Source organism: Dipodomys spectabilis, unplaced genomic scaffold (genome assembly GCF_019054845.1).
Source record: "Dipodomys spectabilis isolate Male_0828 unplaced genomic scaffold, ASM1905484v1 ptg000069l, whole genome shotgun sequence".
Classification (NCBI taxonomy): Eukaryota; Metazoa; Chordata; class Mammalia; order Rodentia; family Heteromyidae; genus Dipodomys; species Dipodomys spectabilis.
Genome location: NW_024870746.1, coordinates 20783244 through 20807028, shown reverse-complemented (window position 1 = coordinate 20807028; position 23785 = coordinate 20783244). Strand labels below are relative to the sequence as shown.

The 23785-nt window shown below is 37.1% G+C and overlaps 1 protein-coding gene across 2 annotated transcripts in view; it reads left to right on the top strand.

The window, feature by feature from the left end:
* Syt14 (synaptotagmin 14) overlaps window positions 1–23785 on the top strand; it is a 137178-nt gene that overhangs the window by 84507 nt on the left and 28886 nt on the right. For both annotated transcript variants that reach the window (XM_042682079.1, XM_042682078.1), the window contains exon 5: window positions 22803–23074. In XM_042682079.1, the coding sequence (XP_042538013.1) occupies window positions 22803–23074 (272 nt within the window). The remainder of the gene's footprint in view (window positions 1–22802; window positions 23075–23785) is intronic.

Here is a 23785-nt window from a genome sequence, read left to right as displayed (position 1 = left end):
CTTCAGGTTTATACTTTAACTTGCTTAAGTTGATTCTATTATTTTTAGTCTTTTTTTCTGTTTTCTCACATGTGGATTCAGGATTATGCCTTCCTCTTTCCTATGTAATTTTATTCCACAGATATTAATTTTCAGTACTGTGATTTTCATTTGTTTTCTAATTTTCCCACTTACAATAATATTTTTTTTCAGTTCCTGAGTTTGGAGTTTGCATTTTCTAGCCAGTTTATTTGCATGAGTGTTGGTAGCAGATGTTTAATGTTCATCACAAAGAATAAATATTCTTTAATTCTTGGTTGAAAGGTTTATAAATGTGCTTTAGTCAAGCAATTGTTTATAAACTTGTTATGTCCCTCCTAGATCATTTTTCTGCTTTACCATTTATTCATGAGGAGAAATCCTTTAACTCTCCCATGGCGGTTGTGACCGTGAGTTTTCTTCCTTGGGATTCTGTTTCTTTAATTATATTGAAGTTACATTATGGGAATTTACATATTTACAAACATTTGTCTTTCTGGAGACTTGTTCCATGTATCACTTTGGGAACTTTTTCAAAAATTGATAATTTGCCAATATGTATTTTTTCCATACTGTATTATTTAATTTTGCTTTCTATTTATTGCACTATTCTAATATTCTTACATTTAAATTTATTTCAGCGATATGATTTTGATATGTACCCCACTTTTTCTCTGTTTCTTTTTCCTCTACCTCATGACATCTAGCACGTTACACAGAATACTCACATTCTTTGTGTAAGCATTTCATTCTTGCAAGGGAAAAATGTCATTATTTTCATTTTTTTTAACCTTGACACACAGTCTCCTTTTCCATCACCACATATTTAGCTGTATGTGTTTCTGGAGGATGGGAAGCTGGAAGCTTTGGGCTGGGAGGGAGTTCCCTCCACTTCCCACCCAATTTCCCTGTAAACCATAGGAACTTCTGACCTACAATAAAAATCATTCCCAAAAGTCTCATAAAAAGGAAGTTGTCTCAAGGTGGTGTTACCTTTCAATGAGTCTAAGTCAGAAAAGATACTTGATTGCTAACTTCCCAGCCAGTGCACCAGATATGTTAGGAGAAGTCTAGAGCAGCTAAACAATCTTAATCCTTGCATCTGGAGGCAAAAGAAGAGTTCACACAGGATACAAACATAAGTAGGACAATAGAGAAGTTTACTAGAAAAGGAATATGGCAGAGAAAGAGAGCATAGATAAGCCTCGGGAAGATCCTCTGCTCATCTCCGTTGTCTTAGTTACAGAGCTTGGCCGTGGGTTAAATAGTGAGGGCTGGAGCTTTCTGATTGGTGGGTCTCCTTTTTGCTTCCTGTAAGATATGACACCAAAGATTTACTGTCCCAAAGATTTCCTCATTCTTTTCTCCTTCATGCTTTCTCATTCTTCTGTAGTCTTTTGCCTTTACTTTGTTGTTGAGGAGGTTTTGATTGGTTAGCTTATCCGGTCATCTTTCAGTTCTATAGGCCACAATTCCCTGACTGTCTTGTTTTCTACCAACTCATATCAGAAGTTTACTAAACATTATTTTAGTAAAACAGGATAAAATAGAGAAAAGTAGCAAATTGGGAGAGAAAAGTACTTCTGCTTGAAAGGTGGGAGTGGAAAATGAGTCTGAAGAACAGCAGCTTTTCCATGGCCTCAATATTTTCTGTGCGGGGGGACTATACATGGCTGTGTTGTATGGCCACTTCCATCATAGAGATGATGGCGTTTGGGTGGAACTACTATCCAAAACTCGACCAATAGTGATCTTGTTATTAGTCTAAAAGAAATGTGACCTAGGTCTACCCACAGCATAGGGCAATAGGTGAGTTTCAGGATTTCTGTTTGCCAGGCATGCCCTCCCCTCTAGTTTTCTGTCTCTATTTATTGAGTTTGTAGCCTCTTTAATGTCTTAAAGGAGAAGGCAAATGGAAATAGCCCCTCCTTCTTCCTCCTCCTCCTCTTCCTCCTTTCCTTTCCCTTTTCCTTTTCCTCCTCCCCCCTCTTTCTTTTCTCTCTTTCTTTTTTAACAGGGCCTTTCTATGTAACTCAGACTGGCCTTTTACCTGCAATCCTCCTGCCTCAGCCTTTCTAATGCTGAGATTATTTTCATATAACATTGTGCCTGGTTTATGTCTCCTTACTCCGTGACTTACCATCTAAAAGAGGAATATGATGGAAAAGAACTTGCTGTTCTGATTTGGGATTCTTTACTTCCTGGTCCCATTTAATTTTTGAGTTTGACTTTTGTAATATTTATTAATTTTAATTTTCCTGTTGTCTTAGCTAACTGTCCAGCTTCAGGATTACAGAGCCAGACAGAATATTGAGAAGTTAAGTGCCTGAACTTAAGTATTAAAGAAAGTAAAACTCTCTTTTAGTAAGCAGACTTTCAAAAAAGAAGATTCCTTTCTATAATTTATAGCAGCTCTAACAATTTTGCTTTTAGAAAATAAATCCTGCTGGGTACCAGTGGCTCATGCCTGTAATCCCAGCTACTCAGGAGACTAAGATCTGCGGATCACGGTTCAAAGCCAGGCCAGGCAAGAAAGTCCATGACACTCTTATCGCCAATTAACCACCAGAAACCAGAAGTGGTGCTGTGGCTCACGTGGCAGAGCACTAGCCTTGAGCTGAATTGCTGAGGGACAGTGGTCAGGCCCAGAGTTCAAGCCCCACAACCGACAAAGAGAGAGAGAGACAGAGACAGAGACAGAGACACACAGAGAGACAGAGACAGAGACAGAGAGACAGAGAGGGAGGGAGAGAAGGAGAGAGGAAGGAAGGAAGGAAGGAAGGAAGGAAGGAATCCTTTGCTTTATTCAAATTCCAAAATGAAGCAGCTAAATGTTATAGTTTCTTCATAGTAGTTGAGATTCTGGATCTTAGTGATCTGACTTGCTTTCTTCATTTTATAAACACTGGCCCAGAATACTTAAATGTTCATCTAGCATCTTAGTAGAAGACCAGGGGTTCAAGCTCAGGTCTCCTCCCTCCCTATTTAGTGTTCTTTATTGTTTTCTTTATTGCTGATATACAAGCTGTGCAAATTAGGCTCTCACCTGAAGGCCTATAGAGTTTCAATAACTTGAATAGTGCCTACCACAAAATACATACTAAAATAATTGTTTGTTAAGGAATAGAGAGACAGGTAAACTAGGAATTGCTATTTTCAGTGCTTTGTTATATGTTGCCACAAAGGGTGCTTATTAATACAGGACCTTCTGTGGTTTCCCCAAACCACAGGACCTAGTTTGGGATCTTTAGTAGTAACCATGAGAAAAACTGACTTAGGTGGTAAATTTTCAAGGATAGGGTCATTCTTCTTTGTTTGTGTGTTTGCTGTTGTTCAGACATTTTACATATGTGTGTCTTACATTATTATATTCCTTCGTAATGAGAAAGGTGTGGTGTAAGTGGTAGTGTGACTATTTGATAAGTCCAAGTCAAAATATATACTTAATCCCTGGCTTCCCAGTACATTACCAGAAAGCAAACAACCTTAGTCCTTGTGTCTGGCAAGAGAAGAATTCAGACACACTGCAAACATAGCAAAGGTTTAATAGAAGAGAAAAGTTTAATAGAAGAGAACTATGGCAGAGATAGAGAGCACATGGCACAGGCATGCCTGGGGAAGACGGCAGTTCAACCGGTCTCTACCACCTTGGCTGTCTTCCTCAGTACCGAGTTTGGCCTTGGGTTAGTGAGAATTAGATGGCTTTCTGATTATGGCGTCTTCTTTCTGTATCCTACCAGGTTGTGATGCCAAATATTTACTGTCCTATTTTTTCTTCCTCAGTTTTTGTTTTTTTTTTTTTTTACCGTCCCTTTGATGTCCTCAATCTTTTGTAGCCCCCTGTCGCCATTTCATTGGAGGCAGGTTTTGGTTTCTCAGCTTACCCTGCCATCTGCAAGCTAGATGGGCCTGCTTTTCTCTGAACTTGTATCAGTAGAACATCTGCTTAGCAAACTCAAGACCTTGAATTCAAACCCACTACTGTCCAAAAGAAAATATTTCTTGTGAATCCTGATGTATTTATTATGTGTCATTCATGTTAAATAGGCCTTCTTATTTAGTGTCATAGTTTTAGGCACTGGATCATCTTTCAGTAACCAGAAAAGATGTTTTCCTGCTCTGCAGATCGAGAAACTGAGATAGTAGGAGGTTTCCCTTGGAACCTCTGTGTGGGACTCCTGGTATTACATTGAATTTGTGTATTACTATGTGCTGCTTACTAATGACTCAAGAGCTTTCCTTTATTGAATCCTATGTTCACATGTTGGGTAGTAAGAATGTTACTCACAAGTATGTGCAGGATTGGCACCAGAGTATCAGTGAGGGTTCCCCCAGCTTCCCCATTTACACACCAAACTTCAGATCCTTGAGGTCCATGACAGGCATTTCAGGGTGTCTCACAAAAAGGAGAGTCTCACGAGGTGAAAGCTTTAATGAAGATTCAGTATAACACGATTAAAACAGGAAGAAATAGATAAATATGAACATTTCCTGCTCCCCATGCAGGAAATGGGATTGAAAGACTCACAGTGGCGAATGTTATCTGTTACCTTTCTTCCTTCGGAGCTGGAGGGTACCGTGACCATGTATATTCTGACCTCCAACCGTGAGACAAGGGTTCTAGGTGGCCGATTTGGTTGCTACTTATTCTAAAACACAAAGATGTTTCTGGGATTACCCAAAACACAGGGACAGTAGGTGAGCTTTAGGTCTCCTCTTCCCAGATAAGCTTTTCATCTTTCTATCTTTATCTTTTTACAGAGAGTTGGCAGATCTTACCATTTCAAAGCAGAGGACATATGAAAACAGGCTCTCGTACTTCCCGTGTATGCAGGGAGGGAAGCCTAAGTGCTTTTTCTGTTACTTCCTAGCTAACTTCTGAGGTTGCACTTTCTGATACTAGTTAAAAAGAATGTAATTTTCCCTGTCTTCACATCTATTTATCCTGTTTCAAAAGGAATAATAGATAGTACCACATGGATATACATATATGTGTGTCTATTGTTTTTCTATTTAATTTTGGAGTAATACTGGGTTTGAATTCCAGGTCTGGTGCTTGCTAGGCAGGTGCTCTACTCTTTGATCCATGCCCCCAGCCCTTGTTTTTTCTCGTGTGTGTGTGTGTGTGTGTGTGTGTGTGTGTGTGTTATGTTATGGTTGTTTTCTTTTTAGAGACAGGATCTCACTATGCAACCCAGACTGACCTTTAACTCACCATCTTCCTGGCTCAGTCTCCTAAGAGCTACTGCCGTCTGAATAGCTGGGATTACAGGCATGTGTCACACCTAGAATGTTCCTTATTAGCATTTTCTTCTGTTACTGTTGAGTAGTTGTACAAAGGTTATAATTTTAAAAGTCAGATTAGGAGTATAATGCTTCTTGATCATGCTTCACCCCTTCTTTCTTTAAATAATAGTTGTTCCTTAAAGGGGTGTAACTGGCCAATGTAATTCCTGTGAATCCTGTAAATTATTATGTCATGTGCATAAACTGAAACATGATTTATGGGTGTATAGATTTGTTCTAAAAAGTAAAGTTATTTTTCTTTTAGCAGGAAGTCTGCCTCACCACACCATACGCATTATGCTATTTTTAAAAGTCACAAAAGGAAATGCTGAAAAATAACTTTCTAGATGCTACATTTGATATTTAATTCCTGAATTTCTAATGGGTGGTATAGTAATATGAATGTCTCTATAAGATGTCAACATTTAACATAGGCATTTTCGTTACTGAAGATTTTAAAGCATGAATTTACTATGGCCTTAGATTTCACTCTGGATTGTTATATAGGCTTATCTTTAATGATTATACCTTTCCTCTTATAATAACTCCTATTTTCTACCCAGTGATTTAATGTCACTCATATTTTTTAAAATAATTTACTGGCCTGTTGGCTTGTTTAATTAAAGATACAGATTCCGTTATTTTAAAGCATGAGTCGTGGAACAAACAATTAGAAATTCATAGTGTCGAGATGGCTTGACTCCTGCCATGTCAGTTTTCTTATGTTTGATGAAATACATAAAGCAGATGTAGGAGAATGCTTGTCACTTGTATCCATGGTAACGCCAAAGATACTTTGGAACTCAGAGGCATGTAGTAAGCCACAGTAATAGGTCTCATTATAAGGGCAAAATGCATTAAAGGTTCAGGCATATGCTTTTAATTAGTTGCCAAAAATAGCTACAACTGGAGAATACACAGTGAAATAGTCGCTTTCACTGTTAGAAATACTATGGACAGCCTTTGAAATGTAATGATTACCTTTTCTCTTACCAAAGGAGCGGTACAATCTGAATGCTCACAGTAGTGTATAGGGTGGTTTAAGAATCATAACGTAGACATGGCAATGCTCATCGATTACAGAAAAATCTGGTTTTATCCCGATACAAATGTAGAAATTGCTTAGCATTTTCAATGCTAACGTGTCAATTCAGAAAGCACTGCATAAGATTTTCCTAATAGATGCCTAACTATCAAGGAAATGTACTTGGTATCTAAAAAATGTCCAGGAATGATTTCATGTATTTTTGTTTTAAATGCAAATGAGACAGTAGCCAAAATTCTCATTGTTCAGGCATACAACACTTTCAGTCTTTCTGGAGCATATGAAAATTGAATGGATTAAAACAGGGTTTAGAAAAGTAGACTAGAATAATTGAAGTATTTTCTATTAGAGAATTATGGTGGAGAAAAGATTAATAACTCTTTAAAGACAAAATTCTTACAAGATTGTCTTTTGAATTCCAATCTGTAAAGAATAATCTTGTATGGCATTGCAATTCAACACATTATTTCTTCCTGTTGCTATAGAAACTAATTCTGGTGCAGCTGTGATTGCTAATCAAAATTCTAACATTATACAACCTTTTCCCCCCTTAGTGCTTCATTTTATTTTTAGTTACAAAATAATAAATTTTATTGGTGAGTTCGTAACAGTAGTTAGAACATTAATGCAAAGACTTTTTAAATTTTTGAAGATTTTTTTCTTTGAAAATAAAAAGATACTCTTATTGTATAGTTGTAATATGAATAACAAGAAAACAAAGCCTTTTTGCTGAATTACAAAGGTCTATAATTGCTGTATTACATCAACATTGTGAAGCACTTAACTGCTTCATAATCCTAAATTGCTACTGTTTCAACCATCTATTTTTGAAGTGTCTAGTTACTTGGCCATTATAAAAATGAAATAATAAAAAAAAGTCTTCAGAATGCCTAAAGTCTTTTAACACAAAATGCAAATGGAACTTCTTTATTGTTTTATCCTCAAATATTGAGATCACATCCTCAGTTAATATATAGTAAGTAAAAGCTTATTAGTAGTTCTCATTCTTATCTTTATTGGTATATTCCTCCCAACAAACTGCACTTTTGGCTTCATCCAGTGTGAATCTGTGTGGTTTTACAGGCCATAATGAAATATCTTCTTTGTCTTTCCAAGAACATCAAGTTGTTTGCATTTTATATAACAAATGTACAAACTTTTAATGAATTTATTTATAGCAAAATAATGTTCTTTCTGCATAGACACACATACATATATACACACATTGAACAGTATTTAAGCAGATTCTAAAATCCTTGTGTTTTGTGTTATATTGTAAATTATAGTATATAGTTTATGATTTGGTATATGAAGGCAAATAAATGAAGTTTTGTTGCACATTACTGATTAATTTTAAGTGAGTTCTCAGATGTGTAAATCATTTATTTCAAAAAAAGTCAAACATGGTAGAAGTAGATTTGATTCAATAATTAATAAAATTATATTAATACTTTACTTGTGTTTAATGATAAGCATATTATATATTAATATGTAAAATATATTTTAAAAACATTTATATTCTAATTGACAGAAGCATATACAATTCTACAAGCATATAAAATGTTGGAGTTTTAAGAAAATTTTTCTTAGAAATGAAGTCATCTGGGCTGGGAAGGTGGCTCAGTGATAGAGCAGTTGCCTTGCATACATGAGGCCCTAGGTTCGATTCCTCAGCACCACATAAGCAAAAAGAAAAAAAAAAGCCGGAAGTGGCGCTGTGGCTCAAGTGGTAGAGCGCTAGCCTTGAGCTGAAGAGCTGAGGGACAGCACCCAGGCCCAGAGTTCAAGCCCCACGACCGGACCCAAAAAAAAAGAAAGAAAGAAAGAAAGAAATGAAGTCATCTCTATCTTACTAGATTTGTTGCATTTCTCAATTTGAATGCTGTAAACTCATGGCTATCATGATACCTCAAATGTAACAGGACATTCATTCCTTAAGCATTAGAATTCTAATTATTTTATGGGACTCTTTTGTACATTTTATACTTAATTGAATCTTTTTTAATTGTTTATTTATATTTCTAATTATTATTAATCATTAATTTACTTACAAATTTTTTTTTTTTTAGAGCTAAAAGATTAGCAAGCACCAAATTTGCAGGGAAACTACTTAGGAAAAGACCTTAGGGAAACATTTAGAGGGAAGAGAATATAGGAAGAACATAGTGGGGGTTTTTTGGAGGGGGGTACTTTTGGTAGACTTTAATTGTAATCTTCAGAACTCTTGATTGCTGCAGACCTCTTGTCACTGCCCTCAGATGCTGGACATTAGAACCAGTGACAAACTGGATATGAGAGAACATGATGGAGGTAGATTACTTCAACCATGAAAGCAGCTAACAGCACTGAGTCTGCTAAACCTGCTATAGCTACCAGCTTCACTCTCCTAGGTCTGTGGTGCTAGTACTAGGGCTTCCAGTCAGGGAACATTTGCCTTTCCATGTTTGTTTGCTCCAGGCCAGCACTCTACCCTTGGAGTCACGCAGCTCTACCTCTGGCCTTTGGCCATATAGGCAGACTTTCCTGCCTGAGATGTTTTAGAACCTCAATCCTCAGCTTCCTGAGTAGCTAGTATTACAAGAGTGACCCATCAGGAGCCCTGCTCAAAATTCTTATATAGTTTTTATCCTTAGGTGAGATCAGCCACCCAGACCCCAGCCCTGATTCATCTTCAAGGTTAGTTTTCCTAGACTGGAGCCGTAGGAAAAGATCAGGAAGGATCAAGTTTACAGAGGAAGTACGCTCAAGAAAAGACTGTAAGAGAAGCAGGATTGAGGACGTAGAAGAATGTTCTTTTGGGTAGAGTTTAGCAGCTCTTCAGCAATACTTGATCTTAGCTCTACATTCTTATATTGGATTTAATTCTACCCAGCTCCCGGCCTCTATTTGCTTTTAAGTTTAGGTTTCTTAGACACTGCACCTCAGGAAAAGATTAGAAAATATTGAGTTTACCAAAAAAAATACTCTTAGAGGCTTAAGGAAGGCAGCATTGAGAGGAAAAATAGAAGAACATAGGTTTTTTGGTAGAGCTTAGCTGCGATCTTCAGAACCCTAGACTGGAAAACAATATAGCAGAATCCTCCCTCACTTAATTGAATCTTTAAGGATAAGTTTGGGTCATGATTAATATTGATTACTAGATAGAACCAAAGTGAAAGGTACAGATTAAGATGCTCAGATAAATTAGATGATTAAATGACTTGGTATGAGCAGTAATCCTTGGCTGATATCTTTTGATTTAAGGCTTCTTTCTTCATATACAATGACATTCACTCATCTCTAGTGTGAAGCTTCGTGGATTTTTTAATATCTGTTTAAAGAATCGTACAATTATCAAGACATTCTCATAAAGAAATCTTATACTTACTCCCAGTCACTCCCAATACCAACACCCAGACCTAGATAACCATGAATCAACTTTCTGCTGATACATTTGTTCCTATACTACAGCTTTAATGTAAAGGAAATAATACAATATATAACTTTGACTAGTTTCTATCACTTAGCATAATGTTGTGAAGGTTCTTCCATATTATATATGTGTATATAACATAAAACATGTAATGGTACTTTATTTCTTTTATTTCCAAATAGTTTTCGGTTGTACAGATACATCACATTGTGTTTATTACCGTATGACTTGGTGGATATTTGGGTTCTTACTTTTTGAGCACTATGAGTAAGGGTGCTGTGGATATTTGTCTACAGATCATTTCATGATGCATGTTTTCTTTGATCCAAATAGAAATGTAAGAGTGGAATTTCTGACTCATAACAGTTTTTATTATGACTGTATTTATCATATTTACTTACTGTACTGCTAAAGATCAGTCCAGGGCCCTGTGCATGCTAAGCAAGCTTTCTGCCACTTAGTTATATCCCCAACCATAACTTTATGTTTAAAAATGTTAGAAATTGCCGAACTGTTTTTCAAAATCATTGTACTATTATACATTCTCCTCAGCGATATATGAAGATGCCAAGACTTTCTACACTTACATATTTATCACAGATACTTTAATGTTTGTAAATTAATATCTAACTATAATTTGAAAATTACTTTAAACAAAGAATTACATATTGTGTGAAGTGCTTTTGGAACTAAGTACAGATTATGGCACTAAAGAAGGAATTGTTAAATAGACCTAGCAAAGGTTTTATGTTAGAGCTGGAGATCTGGACATTGGAAAAATATTAAAACGGTAAATTGATAGCACCATTTTTAATAGTGATACACCTTGAAGAGCTTTTTGTAAAGTTCTGTAAAAGGCAAGGATTTTCACTATTATATCTTTTAGTCAGAGTTTTATTCAGCTAGTGTGATAGGCAAGAAAAAAGGTCCAAGAGACTAAAAAGGAAGAGGTAAGTCACGTTTATTTGCAGATGGCATGATTTTGTAGAATCTCTATTGAGCTTTTAGGATACAAGTTGAAATATCCTTTATCTAAAATGTTTAGGACCAGAATTGTTTAGGATTTGGGTTCTTTTTTAAGATTTGGAAGGATTTGTCTGTACTTTTTACTGTTAAGTAGTATTTCATTCAAGGAAGATCACAGTTCATCATATGAATTGCTTTCCAAGTAGCTATACCATTTTTCATACAAATCAGCAATGGACAAGAGGTCCATTTGTTTCACATTTCCATTAGTATTTAGTGTTGCCAGTATCTAAATTTTTACAAACCAGCACACATGTAATGGTATCTTATAGTTTCAGTTTGCATGTCCCTAAGTGATTAAGGATTTGAGCATTATTCCATAACTTACTGCCATTCATAAATCTTTGAAGTACCTGTCCAAATCTTACATATTTTAAAATCAAATTGCCTGCTTTCTTAAAAATTGATTTGTAGGGCTGGGAAAATGGCTCAGTGGTAGAGTGCTTGCCTTGAGGCCCTGGGCTCGATTCCTTAGTACCACATAAGCAGAAAAAAAAAAGCTGGAAGTGGCGCTGTGGCTCAAGTGGTAGAGCACTAGCCTTGAGCTGAAATGCTGAGGGACAGCACTCAGGCCCAGAGGTCAAGCCCCACGACTGACCACTCATCCTCTTAATTTTTAGAAAAAAAGTACAATTAAAAGAGAGGAAGGGTGAGAGAATGCAGTCGTACTACAGTAGTCGACATACGCATATGAAAATGGAAGTAGGAAAATTGAGTGGGTGTGGGAGAGATGGAGGAGAATGAAGAAAGGGGTGACATTGAGCAAGATACATTGTACTCATAAATTGACATATTGAAACCCATTTGCACAAACTACTTAAAGATATTTTTTAAAAAAGAAATTACATTTATGAACAAAATTAGAGGACCTATCCTTCCTGACTGTAGGTCTGTCAAGCTCCAGTGGTCATACAAGAGTTTTGGCCTAAGGTTGGCCATATCAGTCAGTGAAGCAAAAAGAGAGTAGTCTAGAAAACAGACCCTTTCGTTTCCCTTACACCTGGTAATTATTTTAGCAACTTCAGTGAGGACTGTGTGGTTTTTCTGCAAGGAGTGCTCCACATGGCTCCTGATGCCTCAGGCCTCATCTGAGGATGCACAGGATTCATTCCAGATGATTCATAGCTAGGGGTAGGCCTAGAAAATCCATGTGATTTTTGGCTCAGACAGTGATTTTGTATGTAAAAATATAAGTGACATGAATCTTAATGGAAAATTTAGTGACTGAAATAAAAACTTTTAGCACTCAAAAGATAGGAATGTGAAAAGACAAGGCTATGAGGGATATTTGAAAATTATGTTTTACCAAAGACCTGTGTTTAGATTTGTCCTTTGTGATGTTACAAATCAATTGGTTTTATTTTTATTTATTTATTTTTTTGGTCGGTCGTGGGGCCTGAACTCTGGACCTAGGCACTGTCCCTCAGCTCTTCAGCTCAAGGCTAGTGCTCTACCACTTAAGCCACAGCGCCACTTTCGCCTTTTTCTGCTCATGTGGTGCTAAGGAATCGAACCCAGGGCCTCATGCATGCAAAGCAAGCACTCTACCACTGAGCCATTTTTCCCAGCCGTACAAATTAATTTTTAAGAAAGCAGGCAATTTGATTTTAAAATATGTAAGATTTGGACAGGTACTTCAAAGATTTATGAATGGCAGTAAGTTATGGAATAATGCTCAAATCCTTAGTCACTTAGGGACATGCAAACTAAAACCATAAGATACCACTATATGTGTGCTGGTTTGTAAAAATTTAGATACTGGCAACACTAAATACTAATGGAAATGTGAAACAAATGGAACTCTTATCCATTGCTGATTTGTATGAAAAATGGTATAGCTACTTGGAAAGCAATTCATATGATGAACTGTGATCTTCCTTGAATGAAATACTACTTAACAGTAAAAAGTAAAAATTGCAAACTCCTGATTAAATGTAACAATGTGGTTGAATAGAAGAAGCAATTACACAAAGTGAAAGACATCAATCAGATGCACATTACTCTGTACTGAATAGTTCCACTGTGAAGTTCTAGAGCTGGATGTGGTAACATAGGCCTGTAATTCTAGCACTGGGAGGTATGTCATGAAGACTATGAATTCAAGGCCACCTGAGCTACATAACAAGACCCTACCTCATAAACTAACAGCTAGGCACCGGTGGCTCACACCTAGCTACTCAGGAGGCCCAAAGCCAACTTGGGCAGGAAAGTTTGTGAAACTCTTATCTCCAATTAACAACCAGAAAACCGTAAGTGGCACTTTGGCTCAAAGTGGTAGAGCATTAGCTTTGAGTGCAAAGAGCTCAGGAACAGCACCCAGGCCCTGAATTTGATCCCACAACCAACAAAAGCAAAAAACAGAAAAACTAACAACAAATAGCCACTAAAAAGGAAGGAAGGAAGGAAAGCTGGGAGAGGAGGGGGGCTGGGAAGGAAGGGAAATGAAGTGAAAAGAAGGGAAGGGAAGATTGATTCTAGAAATGTATAACAATAGGTACAAAAGATAATTCAGTGCTTCTTGGCCTGGGGATGGATTTGTGGACAAAAAGGAACTCTGTGAAGTATGAGGTCTTCTTATCTCCACGTAGTCATAGTTACCCAACTGTATACATTTGCCAAAACTTTCTGAAAAAGGTGGATTTTATTAGAAACTATACTTCAGTAAAGTAGACTGACATGCTTTTTGTTTCATTTTATTTTTTTTTTAATTTATTTTTTGCTGGGCCTGGGGCTTGTACTCTGGGCCTAGGCGCTATCCTTTAGCTTCTTTTGCTCAAGGCAAGCACTCTATCATTGAGCCACAGCACCACTTCCAGCTTTTTTAAGTAGTTTATTGGAGAGAAGAGTCACGGGAGTTTCCTGCCCTGATTGGCTTCAAACCACAGCCTCCTGAGTAGTTAGGATTACAGGTGTGAGCCACTGGTGCCGATTTATTTTGTTTTTTTAAGTATAATTCTATTGTTATTATTAAGGTGTTATACACAGGGGTTACCATTTCACAGTGGTTACTAACTCAGAAAGCCTCACTTTTAGAGAAAAGCTTACATCGCATGAATGAGACCCAGCAGCACAAAAATAAATAAGTAAATGAATCAATGAACCCATCAGCCTTGTAATTACTATTAGTAATTTTCTGTATGTGTTTGCATTTAATTTTGACAGTTTTATGAACTAATGTACTGCAGTGCCCCTGAAAGAAATCAAAAGTAATTTTTGTATTTTTGATACCATCCATTTGATTATTTAAGCTGCATCAGAACAAGGGTAGTACTAGGGCTCAAACCCATCATATATGTGTATTATGTTAGACAAGTCCTGTGTCACAGAGCTGTATCTTCACCCTCTACTTTCAACTACTTTTGTTAGCTTTTATGTTTGTTTTTGGAGGGAAAATTTTAAGTGGTAAGTTTCTTATTCTTTTCCCACATTGTGATATTTCTTAACGTATTTTAATTAGAAGAGTTTTTAAGTGTAAGGTGGTAATGTGTCTTAATATCATCTGCTCTTTGATTTTTTTTAATGTTAAAGCAAAACAGTGTGAGCTCAGGGTTTGTGAACCCAGAGGTAACATTGCCCTGCCAGTCATGTTGAAGACTTAGCTCTGCAAAAATTACCTTGCCTTCTATTCAACAAAGAGTTTCAGTAATTGTGTTTTAGCAACTGTGTTGCTAGGCACTGCAGGTACAAAGATAAAAGAGTACTTGTTCTTACAAGAGCTCACAGTTCTAACATCTGAACAAACAATTACAGTGTATTAAGCAAAGTACGCTGTGGAAATACATAGGAGCATTTACCCCAGCTTATATGCATAAGCATATTGGTTTGGAGTGGGTGATGCAACTAGGAAGAGAGGAGAGAATGCGTCTTTGGTATTTTACTAAGCTGGTTCTTGGAGCACAATGTGTGAAATTACCTAAGAAAAGAGTGAGGAGGATGTGAAGGATTATCCTAGCTAGAGGGGGGGGGAAGTATGAGCGGCATCATGAAGGAGCATGGCACATTCTGGAGATTGATCATGTTTGCCATGATTGGATTGTGTGGAGTGAGAGTCCGGGACAGCTGGAACAGGGGCTTGGTTACTGAGCCGTTCTACAGAGCATTATAAAACATTCTGAATGTTGTCCTGAACACTACGTGTAGATATTTAAAAATTTAGTCCATAAAAATATAATGACATAGAACAAAAAGTATTCTGCTTCTAGAGCTTGAGCAAGACTAAGTCTTCTGGGTATAATTAAGGATGTAGTTTTTAATATGATGTAGGATGAACATGCCTGTAGGAATGACATGACTTTGATCTCATGAGCATCATGAATTAGTCAACTGTATTAACCTGCACTTAATTGTAGAATACCTAGTTCTAAAACACTTTCACCTAACACAGTAAACAGAATCTTAGTACTATAATCACAGTAATGCAATTTAGCTTGTAGAGAGTTTGAGTTTAATTCTGACAAGTATATGATGGGGAAACATCTAGGAATTGTTGATTAAAATGTGATATACGTAAGAATAGGAATCAGAAAGGGAGATGCATCTTTCTGAGCTCAAATTTGGAAATTCTTAGACATTTTTCCTAGAATAAATGTAAAAGTTAATGGTAGATATGGAAGTTTTTAATTTCTATTTGATAATAACAGATACCTAAGCAAAGAAGTAGAGTAAATGCAGTTGTTTCAAAATTAAGGAACTTTTTCAGTGTGAGAAAGAATGCACCTTGGATGTACAGAGTTCTATTTTAGAAGGCATGGTCTTTTGTGCACACTGGAGATGTAAACTTGTTGGAGGTAAAGGCATTTTCAAGTCCTAGAACCATTTCAAGCAATACCAGTCCTTCAGGTTTCCCCTCCCACAACATAACGTACTTTAGTCTGTAGGCAAGTACTCAGTAAATGTTAACCAGCTCTTATTTTGGGAAAAAGTGAAAGACTACTATGAATTCTATCACTGGGGTTTTTTTTCCTCTTCTCTTCTGTAAGGAGCTATAATACCAGAACATTCCAACAGCATTACTGTTAACATATCACTGGGGTTTTTTTTTTTGTTTTGTTTTGTTTTTGGGTCCGGTCGTGGGGCCTGAACTCTGGGCCTGGGCACTGTCCCTCAGCTCTTCAGCTCAAGGCTAGCGCTCTACCTCTTGAGCCACAGCGCCACTTCCGGCTTTTTTCTTTTTGCTTATGTGGTGCTGAGGAATCGAACCCAGGGCCTCAGGCATGCAAGGCAAGTGCCCTACCACTGAGCCACCTTCCCAGCCCCTGGTTTTTTTGTTTGTTTTTTTTAACTCTTGTTCTCTGTTTGTTTGTTTGTTTTTAACTCACTGGGTTGTACTGACAGTGTAGACTTTATAAGAGAAAATGGACAGTGCTACAGCACCTACCTGTGGTGATGGGGTACAGCCATACATCCTCAACTTTGCACCTGTGCGATCAAATGCTTTCCACTTCATACTGGGCAAGTTGGATAACATTCATATCTAGTGCCAGTTAGGGTGTGAAGCTGATAGTAGGCCAGGAGATACTTCTCAAAAAAAAAAAGTGCTCACTTTATTTCCCTTTCCTTCCTCCCTCATTTTTTCTCTTCCTCTTCTCTTTTTCTCTTTCTTTTTTGTGTGTGTGCTAGTACTGGGGATTAAGCTCAGGGCCTTGGTGCTCTCCCTTAGAGTTTTTGCTCAAGGCAGTGCTCTGCCACTTGAACCTTACCTCCACTTTCCAGTCTTGTTTTAAAACCTTAAGGGTCACCGGGCACTGGTGGCTCATGCCTGTAATCCTAGCTACGCAGGAGGCTGAGATCTGAAGATCACAGTTCAAAGCCAGCCCGTGCAGGAAAATCCATGAGACTCTGATCTCCAATTAGCCACCAGAAAACCAGAAGTGGCACTGTAGCTCAACTGGTAGAGAACACCAGCCTTGAGCTGAAGACTGAGGGATAGCTCTCAGGCCCAGAGTTCAAGCCCTACAAGCAAAAACAACAAAACAGAACAAAACCCTTAAGGGTCAAGAAATGAGAGCCAATGAATTGATTTTTCACTTGAGAAAAATAATTGTTCTGAATAAGACTGTACTAACAAAAAGTTGCTAGCGATATGTGGGGTATGGTTTACATCAAGGATTATTTCAAATCACCAGGGAAATAAACCAAGCAAAGAATTCAGATTTCAAGGCAGGGAACAAAAATAATATGAACTCTAATTTCAAATAACGTTTTGTGTGTGTGTGTGTGTGTGTATGTGTATGTGTATTTGTGTGTGTGTGTGTGTGTGTGTGTGTGTGTGAGAGAGAGAGAGAGAGAGAGAGAGAGGAGAGAGGGTGTACTTTCTGGTATCAAGGATCTTCTGAGCACCATTTGGGCTGTCAGGTCCTCTGCAGAGCCTTTCCAGCTCTCTCCTCAGTGATCTGGAAGGACTGACCACCTTGCTCTAGGCTTTACTCAAAGTTAGTGGTTTTTTAGCTGACCTTACACATGAGTCTGAGTTATATAATCAAATACATAGTGGGTTGCTTTAAGCAAGATGACAAACTTGGCTAGTCTCAGTGAAGGAAATGCATGGGTTGGTAAATAATCCCCCCTGCCTTTTTTCGGGGGGCGGGGGGTGGTTGTCCATCCTGGGGCTTGAACTCAGGGCTTGGGTGCTGTGGCTAGTGCTCTACCACTTTGAGCCATAGTGACATTTCCAGTTTTCGGGTGATTAATTGGAGATAAGAGTCTCATGGACATTTTCTACCCGGGCTGTGATCCTCATATCTCAGCCTCCTGAGTAGCTAGGATGAAAGGCATGAGCCATCAACACCAGACAGGCAAATCCTCTTTAACTTTGGAAGAAATATCCCATCGCAGGTTGGGCCCTCAGTAACTTGATTAAAATGGCAAGTTTCTGTCTTTTCATGAGATTTAAGTCTCAGCTCTGTCTCCTGTGTGTATCTTACGAAGGCTTTGCATTACTCACCTCTTCTACTCTTGCTCTCCCAGTCTCTGTCATCCAAAGGCAGTTAGAGAATGATGAGGAATCAAAGGTCTCTGAGCAACAGAGTGTAGTATAGAGCTAGAATACTTTTACTTTCCTGAAGCAAGAAAGTAGAGGTGTTACTGGATTTACCAGATTGAAGACAGCCTGCTAACTTTTGTTCTCTTTGGATTGTTACAAAGGAAAAAGAAAAAAACCCAAACCACTTGCTAACTAATACTGAGTATTAAACACCAAGAATGTCTTAATTTGCTCAATTAGAATGCACCATCTGGAGTGGCAACTGCAGTTGAAGTCATCTTCTAATTAAGCTTATGATAATCTGCCACCATTTTTCAAACCCATTAATTTTTACAGTGACCAAGCTAGGGAAGGCATATACATACCAAACCTGTAATTCTGACATCTCTGCTTTTCCTTTGGGTTACAAGTTGAGTCCACTAATTGCCAGTAGTACACATTCTAAACAAGAGCTGGAAAAAATAGCAAGCTAATTCTTATTTGGTATTATCTGATATTATATGTGGGTTTCTTTTTAAATTTTACTTTCTGTTTGTTGCATGTGTGTAGAAATTCAACTGCTTAGTAAAACAATAACTTCATTTCCTGGGCCTTTGCTGAGTTTATTCTAATAGATTATTTCTAAATCATTTTTGGTTTTCTACATCACACTCATTATCAGAGAGTAATGACAGTTGTACTTCAGTTTGCATTGCCTTTCTTTACCTTATTGCACTGGCTAGAACCTCCAGTATATTGTTGAATAAAAGTGGTGATAGAGACACCTGTTCTCATTCTCCAGCTCAGAGTTAAACTTTCAACATTTCACCATTAAATATGTTTGCTGTAGGACAACCATATACTCTTTAAAATAAAGGAAATTACCTTCTATTCTTAATTTGTTCAGATATTTCATCATCAGCATGTCATGATTTTTATCAAATGCTTGTATGGGCTTGTGTGTGTGTGTGTGTGTGTGTGTGTGTGTGTGTCTGTCTGTCTGTCCGTCTGTCTGTCTGTCTGTCTGTTCATGTGTCCGTGTGTCCTGGGGCTTGAACTCAGAACCTGGGCACTTTCTCCAAGCTTTTGTACTCAAGACAAGTGCGCTACCACTTTGAGCCACAGTTCCATTTCCAGCTTTTTGGTGGTTCATTGGAGATACGAATCTCACAGACTTCCCTGCTGGCCTGGCTTTGAATCTTGATCCTCATATTTTCAAGCTCCTGAGTAGCTGGTGTTACAAGTGTGATCCACTGGCACCTGACATTAAATGGTTTTTCAAAAACTATTAGAATTACCATGATACTTTTATCTCTTATTCTGTCAGTGCAATGAGAGTATAAAATAAATTTTAAATGTTAACTCTACCTAAAATAAGCCAGCACTCCTAGAATACATCCAAGTTAGTTATAATGCAGTGCCCTGTATATATAACCCTGGGTTTAGTTGACCAGTATTTTGATTAGAGTGTTTGTGTCTATGTTCACTTTTTTTTTTGGGTGGGGGGGGGGGGGGATTAGTTACAGGGCTTGAATTCAGAGCCTAAGCACTGTCCCTGAGTCTCTTTTTGCTCAAGATTAGTGCTCTATACCTTAAGCCACAGTTCTTCTTTTTTTCTTGTGCTTAATTGGAAATAAGGTTTTCAGACTTTCTTTTCCACACTGACTTGGAACCTCTATCCTTAGATCTCAACCTCCTTAGTAGCTAAGATTATAGACATGACCTCCTCCTCTTCCTCCTCCTCTTCTTCCTCTTCTTCTTCACTTTGGAATCCTGGTTTCAGAGTTACACTTATACTATAAAATAATGTAAGAAATATCTTTTTGGTTTGTGCAAGTGGTAACCTTTTGATAAATTCATAGATGACACCATCTTGGCCTGGAATTATCCTTTGGGGGAACTTTTTTAATATTGTTTATTTTCTATAGTAATTAGATTACATAACTTTTATACTTCTTCTGGGGACCATTTTGATAGCTTGTATAACTGTTTTGTAGAGCATTCTCTATATTTTGTGAAGTATATTTCTTTCATTATATCTTAGCAGGTGGGACACATTATAATACTCATTTTGATCTATTCATTAAGATGATACCGACCAGTTTTAAATTCTGTAAAATGACCCTGTGTAACCAATAAATAATGTATAAAAAGATTCTTTGTAGCTATATACATTTCTGGTTTCTTAAAAATCCTTCAATGTACTCATATGCTTCCTTGTATCTATGCAAATCCCTGGTTTCCTTTTTTATTCAATGAGTCATAATCCATTACTGTAGTTATTTACTTGGAAATTCAAATTGTTAGTGGGATTTGGCTAGTGGGGCCCATCTCAGGCTGGTTTGTTTGTCTAGGTAAATTGTCATTGTTTGAACATGTCTCATGTACACCACAACCATGAGTCAGGTAATGAGTAGTGTCGTCCCTTCCCTCACTCTCTCCTAATACCATTAGTAGAGTTCACTGGACACTGATGAAAAGGAGCTATACAACTCGTGGGTAAAGACAGGGGAGAAGGACTGAGAACGAGTAAGAGAAGGGAAGACATCTCTTTATATTTTTATTTTTTTCTGCTGGTTCTAGGGCTTGAACTTGGGGCTTGGGGTCTGGGCATTGTCTCTGAGCTTCTTTTGCTCAAGGCTAGTGCTCTGCTTCACTACTTTAGCCGAAGCTCTACTTCTGGCTTTTTTTTTTTTTGGTAATTTATTGGAGATAAAAGTCTCACAGACTTTCCTGCTCAGGCTAGCTTTGAACCTGGATCCTCAGATCTCAGTCTCAGCCTTTTGAAAAGCTAGGATTACACGCATGAGCCACTGGTACCTGGCCTCTTTAGTGTATTTCTAATTTCAATTCTTATTTTTTTCTTTGATCCATGGATCATTTGGAGTACATTTTATGTCCAGTTATTTAGTTTTCTATCAATTCTCTGTTCTTCTTTCTGATTTCTGGTTTAATTCCACAGCAGTCAGATTCCATGTTTACACTTCTAACTTTATAAAATATGCTGAACTTTAATTTATTACCCAGTGTATTTTAGAAAGTTTTAGCAAATTTTCACATGTATTAAAAACTAATTGAGTAGATGTTGAACACTCATTCCTTGTAGTTCTTAACTACTACTTAAGATGTTAGGATTAAGGACTATAGGTCCTAGTCTATGTGTGTATGCATGTTATCTTTCCTAGGGTAAGAAAACACTTTGTGTTCTTTTAGGTGCTGTGTAGTAGGAAGATAGTAAATTGATGCTATAGGCGTATTTATGCTGAAATCTTTTATATCATAAAAGAGTATATCATTTTTATAGAAAATTAAATAGTAAATCAAGAACTAAGGTAATTAGAAGGTGTTGTTATTTTGGTATTTGTTAGTCTTCTTAGAAATTTCTTCTTAATGTTAATGTTTTCTGTGTATTTAAACTATAAAATAGATCATGTTACTTTATGAACTTGTCTTAAAATTTTTCCAATGTTAATTAAATTTAAGTCAAGTCTTAGTTATTATACTAGGTAGATAGCACAAAATAGTTGCCAAATAGAACAAAAATAAATTACTGCAAATGTTTAAAAGGAGAAATCCTTATGATCATGTATTTTAATGAATTTTTAATTCTGTACACATTTGCCTGTTCTTCACTGTGAAAAGTGAAATACAATCATAAAGATGTCAGGATAGCATTGTATTTTAAAGACTTATCATGGTAAGTTACACATTCCAATTCACTCGGACAAACCTAGAAAACAGTATCAAAATCTACCCATTGAGCATAGCTGGAATCTTTTGATATCACAAACTTCCTTGTATAATTAATTTGTGCCTTGGTCTTTGGAGTAAGAGTAACAATAAATCTAAACAAAAGCCAGATGACTGGAGTTTAGTTGTAATAAAGTACTAGTTGATTGTCAAGAAGGCCACGATAAAATGAAAACATAAGCTAAACAAAATTATACCATCTTGATCAAGCAAAAGGAAATTTTGTTTTGAAGTCGAGGTGGGGGAGGGGGAACCACAGAGGAAAAATATATTGTAAACAAAATGAAAACTGAGATCCAGTTGGCAAACTGGAACGTAAAGAAGGTATATACACCATCATGTTTGTTTCCTAGTCATGATCTTCTCTCTGTTTTGTTCCTTGCTGGCTTCTATACTGTTCAGGTGTCTACTCTTTTCTATATTGGTATGAAAGTGAAGCTAGCCTTCAAATTCCTAAGCCAGTTATGATAATCCCATTTCTCCTGCCAGGGAAGGGTTAGTAATAGATATACTCACTTTTGTCTGGTAAGATCTATGAGCAATATGCTGAGATTTCTGAGAGAAATCACCCTCTCTTCTTAGAACAAAAGTGAAGGACAAATTTCCCACTGCATTGGGAAACTATGAATTGACTTCATGGTCCAGTAAGTATTACATATCATCACTTAGCTTAATTCAATGGTTGATTAAATTTGCATCCTTAGAGGAAGATATTAATGCTTTAGAAGCTGTGTCAGTTGAGACTGAACTTAAAAACATTTGCATATGCAACTAGAAGTTGTTGTTTTTATAGCTTAGCTTCTTTTTTCTTTGTCGGTCATGGAGCTTGAACTCTGGACCTGGGCACTGTCCCTCAGCTCTTCAGCTCAAGGCGAGTGCTCTACCACTTGAGCCACAGTGCTACGTCTGGTTTTCTAGTGGTTTATTGGAGGTAAGAGCCTCACGGACTTTCCTGCCCAGGCTGGCTTTGAACCATGATCCTTAGATCTCAGCCTCCTGAGTAGCTAGGATTACAGGCGTGAGCCACCAGCACTCGGCTTAGAACTTATTTTAATGGTATTTTACAGAATCTCTCTTAATATGACTTTTATTTTTCCTGATCTTACCACACAGGAGAGGAGAGGAGAACCAGATTATTTTATTTCTGCACCTGAAGTAGGTGAGAAGAAAATTCATGTAGTAGAGCCAACAGCTGCATTGCCACATAATTTTTAATCAGTTTTGAACTTCTTTGTAATTATTGTACACTGTTCTGTATGTTGAGGCTAGTTGGAAACAGTGACCCGATTCTTAACTATTATCAGGAAACTGCATCCAGAGGATGAGAAGAACGCCCCCACTGGATGAACTGCAGCCACCACCCTATCAGGATGACAGTGGTTCTCCCCATCTCTCATGTACACCCTCAGAAATTGGGGACAGTAAATGTGAATTTTCCCACTGCAACAACAGTCCAAGATGCTCATGCAACAAGTGCCCAAGTGAAGGGAGCACAGGTCATGAAATAGAAAGCTATCATAATAAAGGATACGAAGAAGATGTTCCAAGTGACAGCACTGCAGTCCTGAGCCCAGAAGTAAGTAAAAGCATACAGAAGGTCGAAAATGATTGTGATGTGGAGGATAAAAAAACAATCCAGTGCCTCTCCTCTTAGTGAGAAGAATGGGAGTCATCTTATCCCTTCGTAGCTTATGGTACCAGATCCTTAATGCAGCTATTATCCAACCAACTTACCAGGGCTGTCCCAGCTAATTTTTAGCTCCTCTTTTCCCCAAGGAATGATGAGTAGCTAAAGATGGGTTGCTATCTATTTAAAAAAAAAAAAAACACTTTCTATACAATGTTCTAAAATTATCTTTTTTCATTCATCTTGAGATTACTATTTGTATTCTTTTATAATTTTTTTGGATTTTTTTAGTGTTAAGAGAGTACTCATTAATGTTTCACAGGCCTTTCAAAATAGTCCCATTTTAATGTTATAGAAAATGAGAAGGGAAAATGCTGATCATTTTTACTGATGAAATTTGAGTTTATGTTATCATGCATCAGTAGTTAGCTGAGTTTAAGTGATATTTTGGAGCAAAAATATAAAAATGACAATAAATATAATTGCTACCATGTCAGAGTATTGTCATATTTTTAAAAGGATTTGTTTTAATCTTCTTGTAGTGATAAAAATATTGAAAAATGTTTTCCTAAAACAGTTACTTATTTTTAGGATTTGCTTTCCACATACTAATTTAGATTACAAGTTTTTACAACTTCCTGAAAACATTGATTCATACCA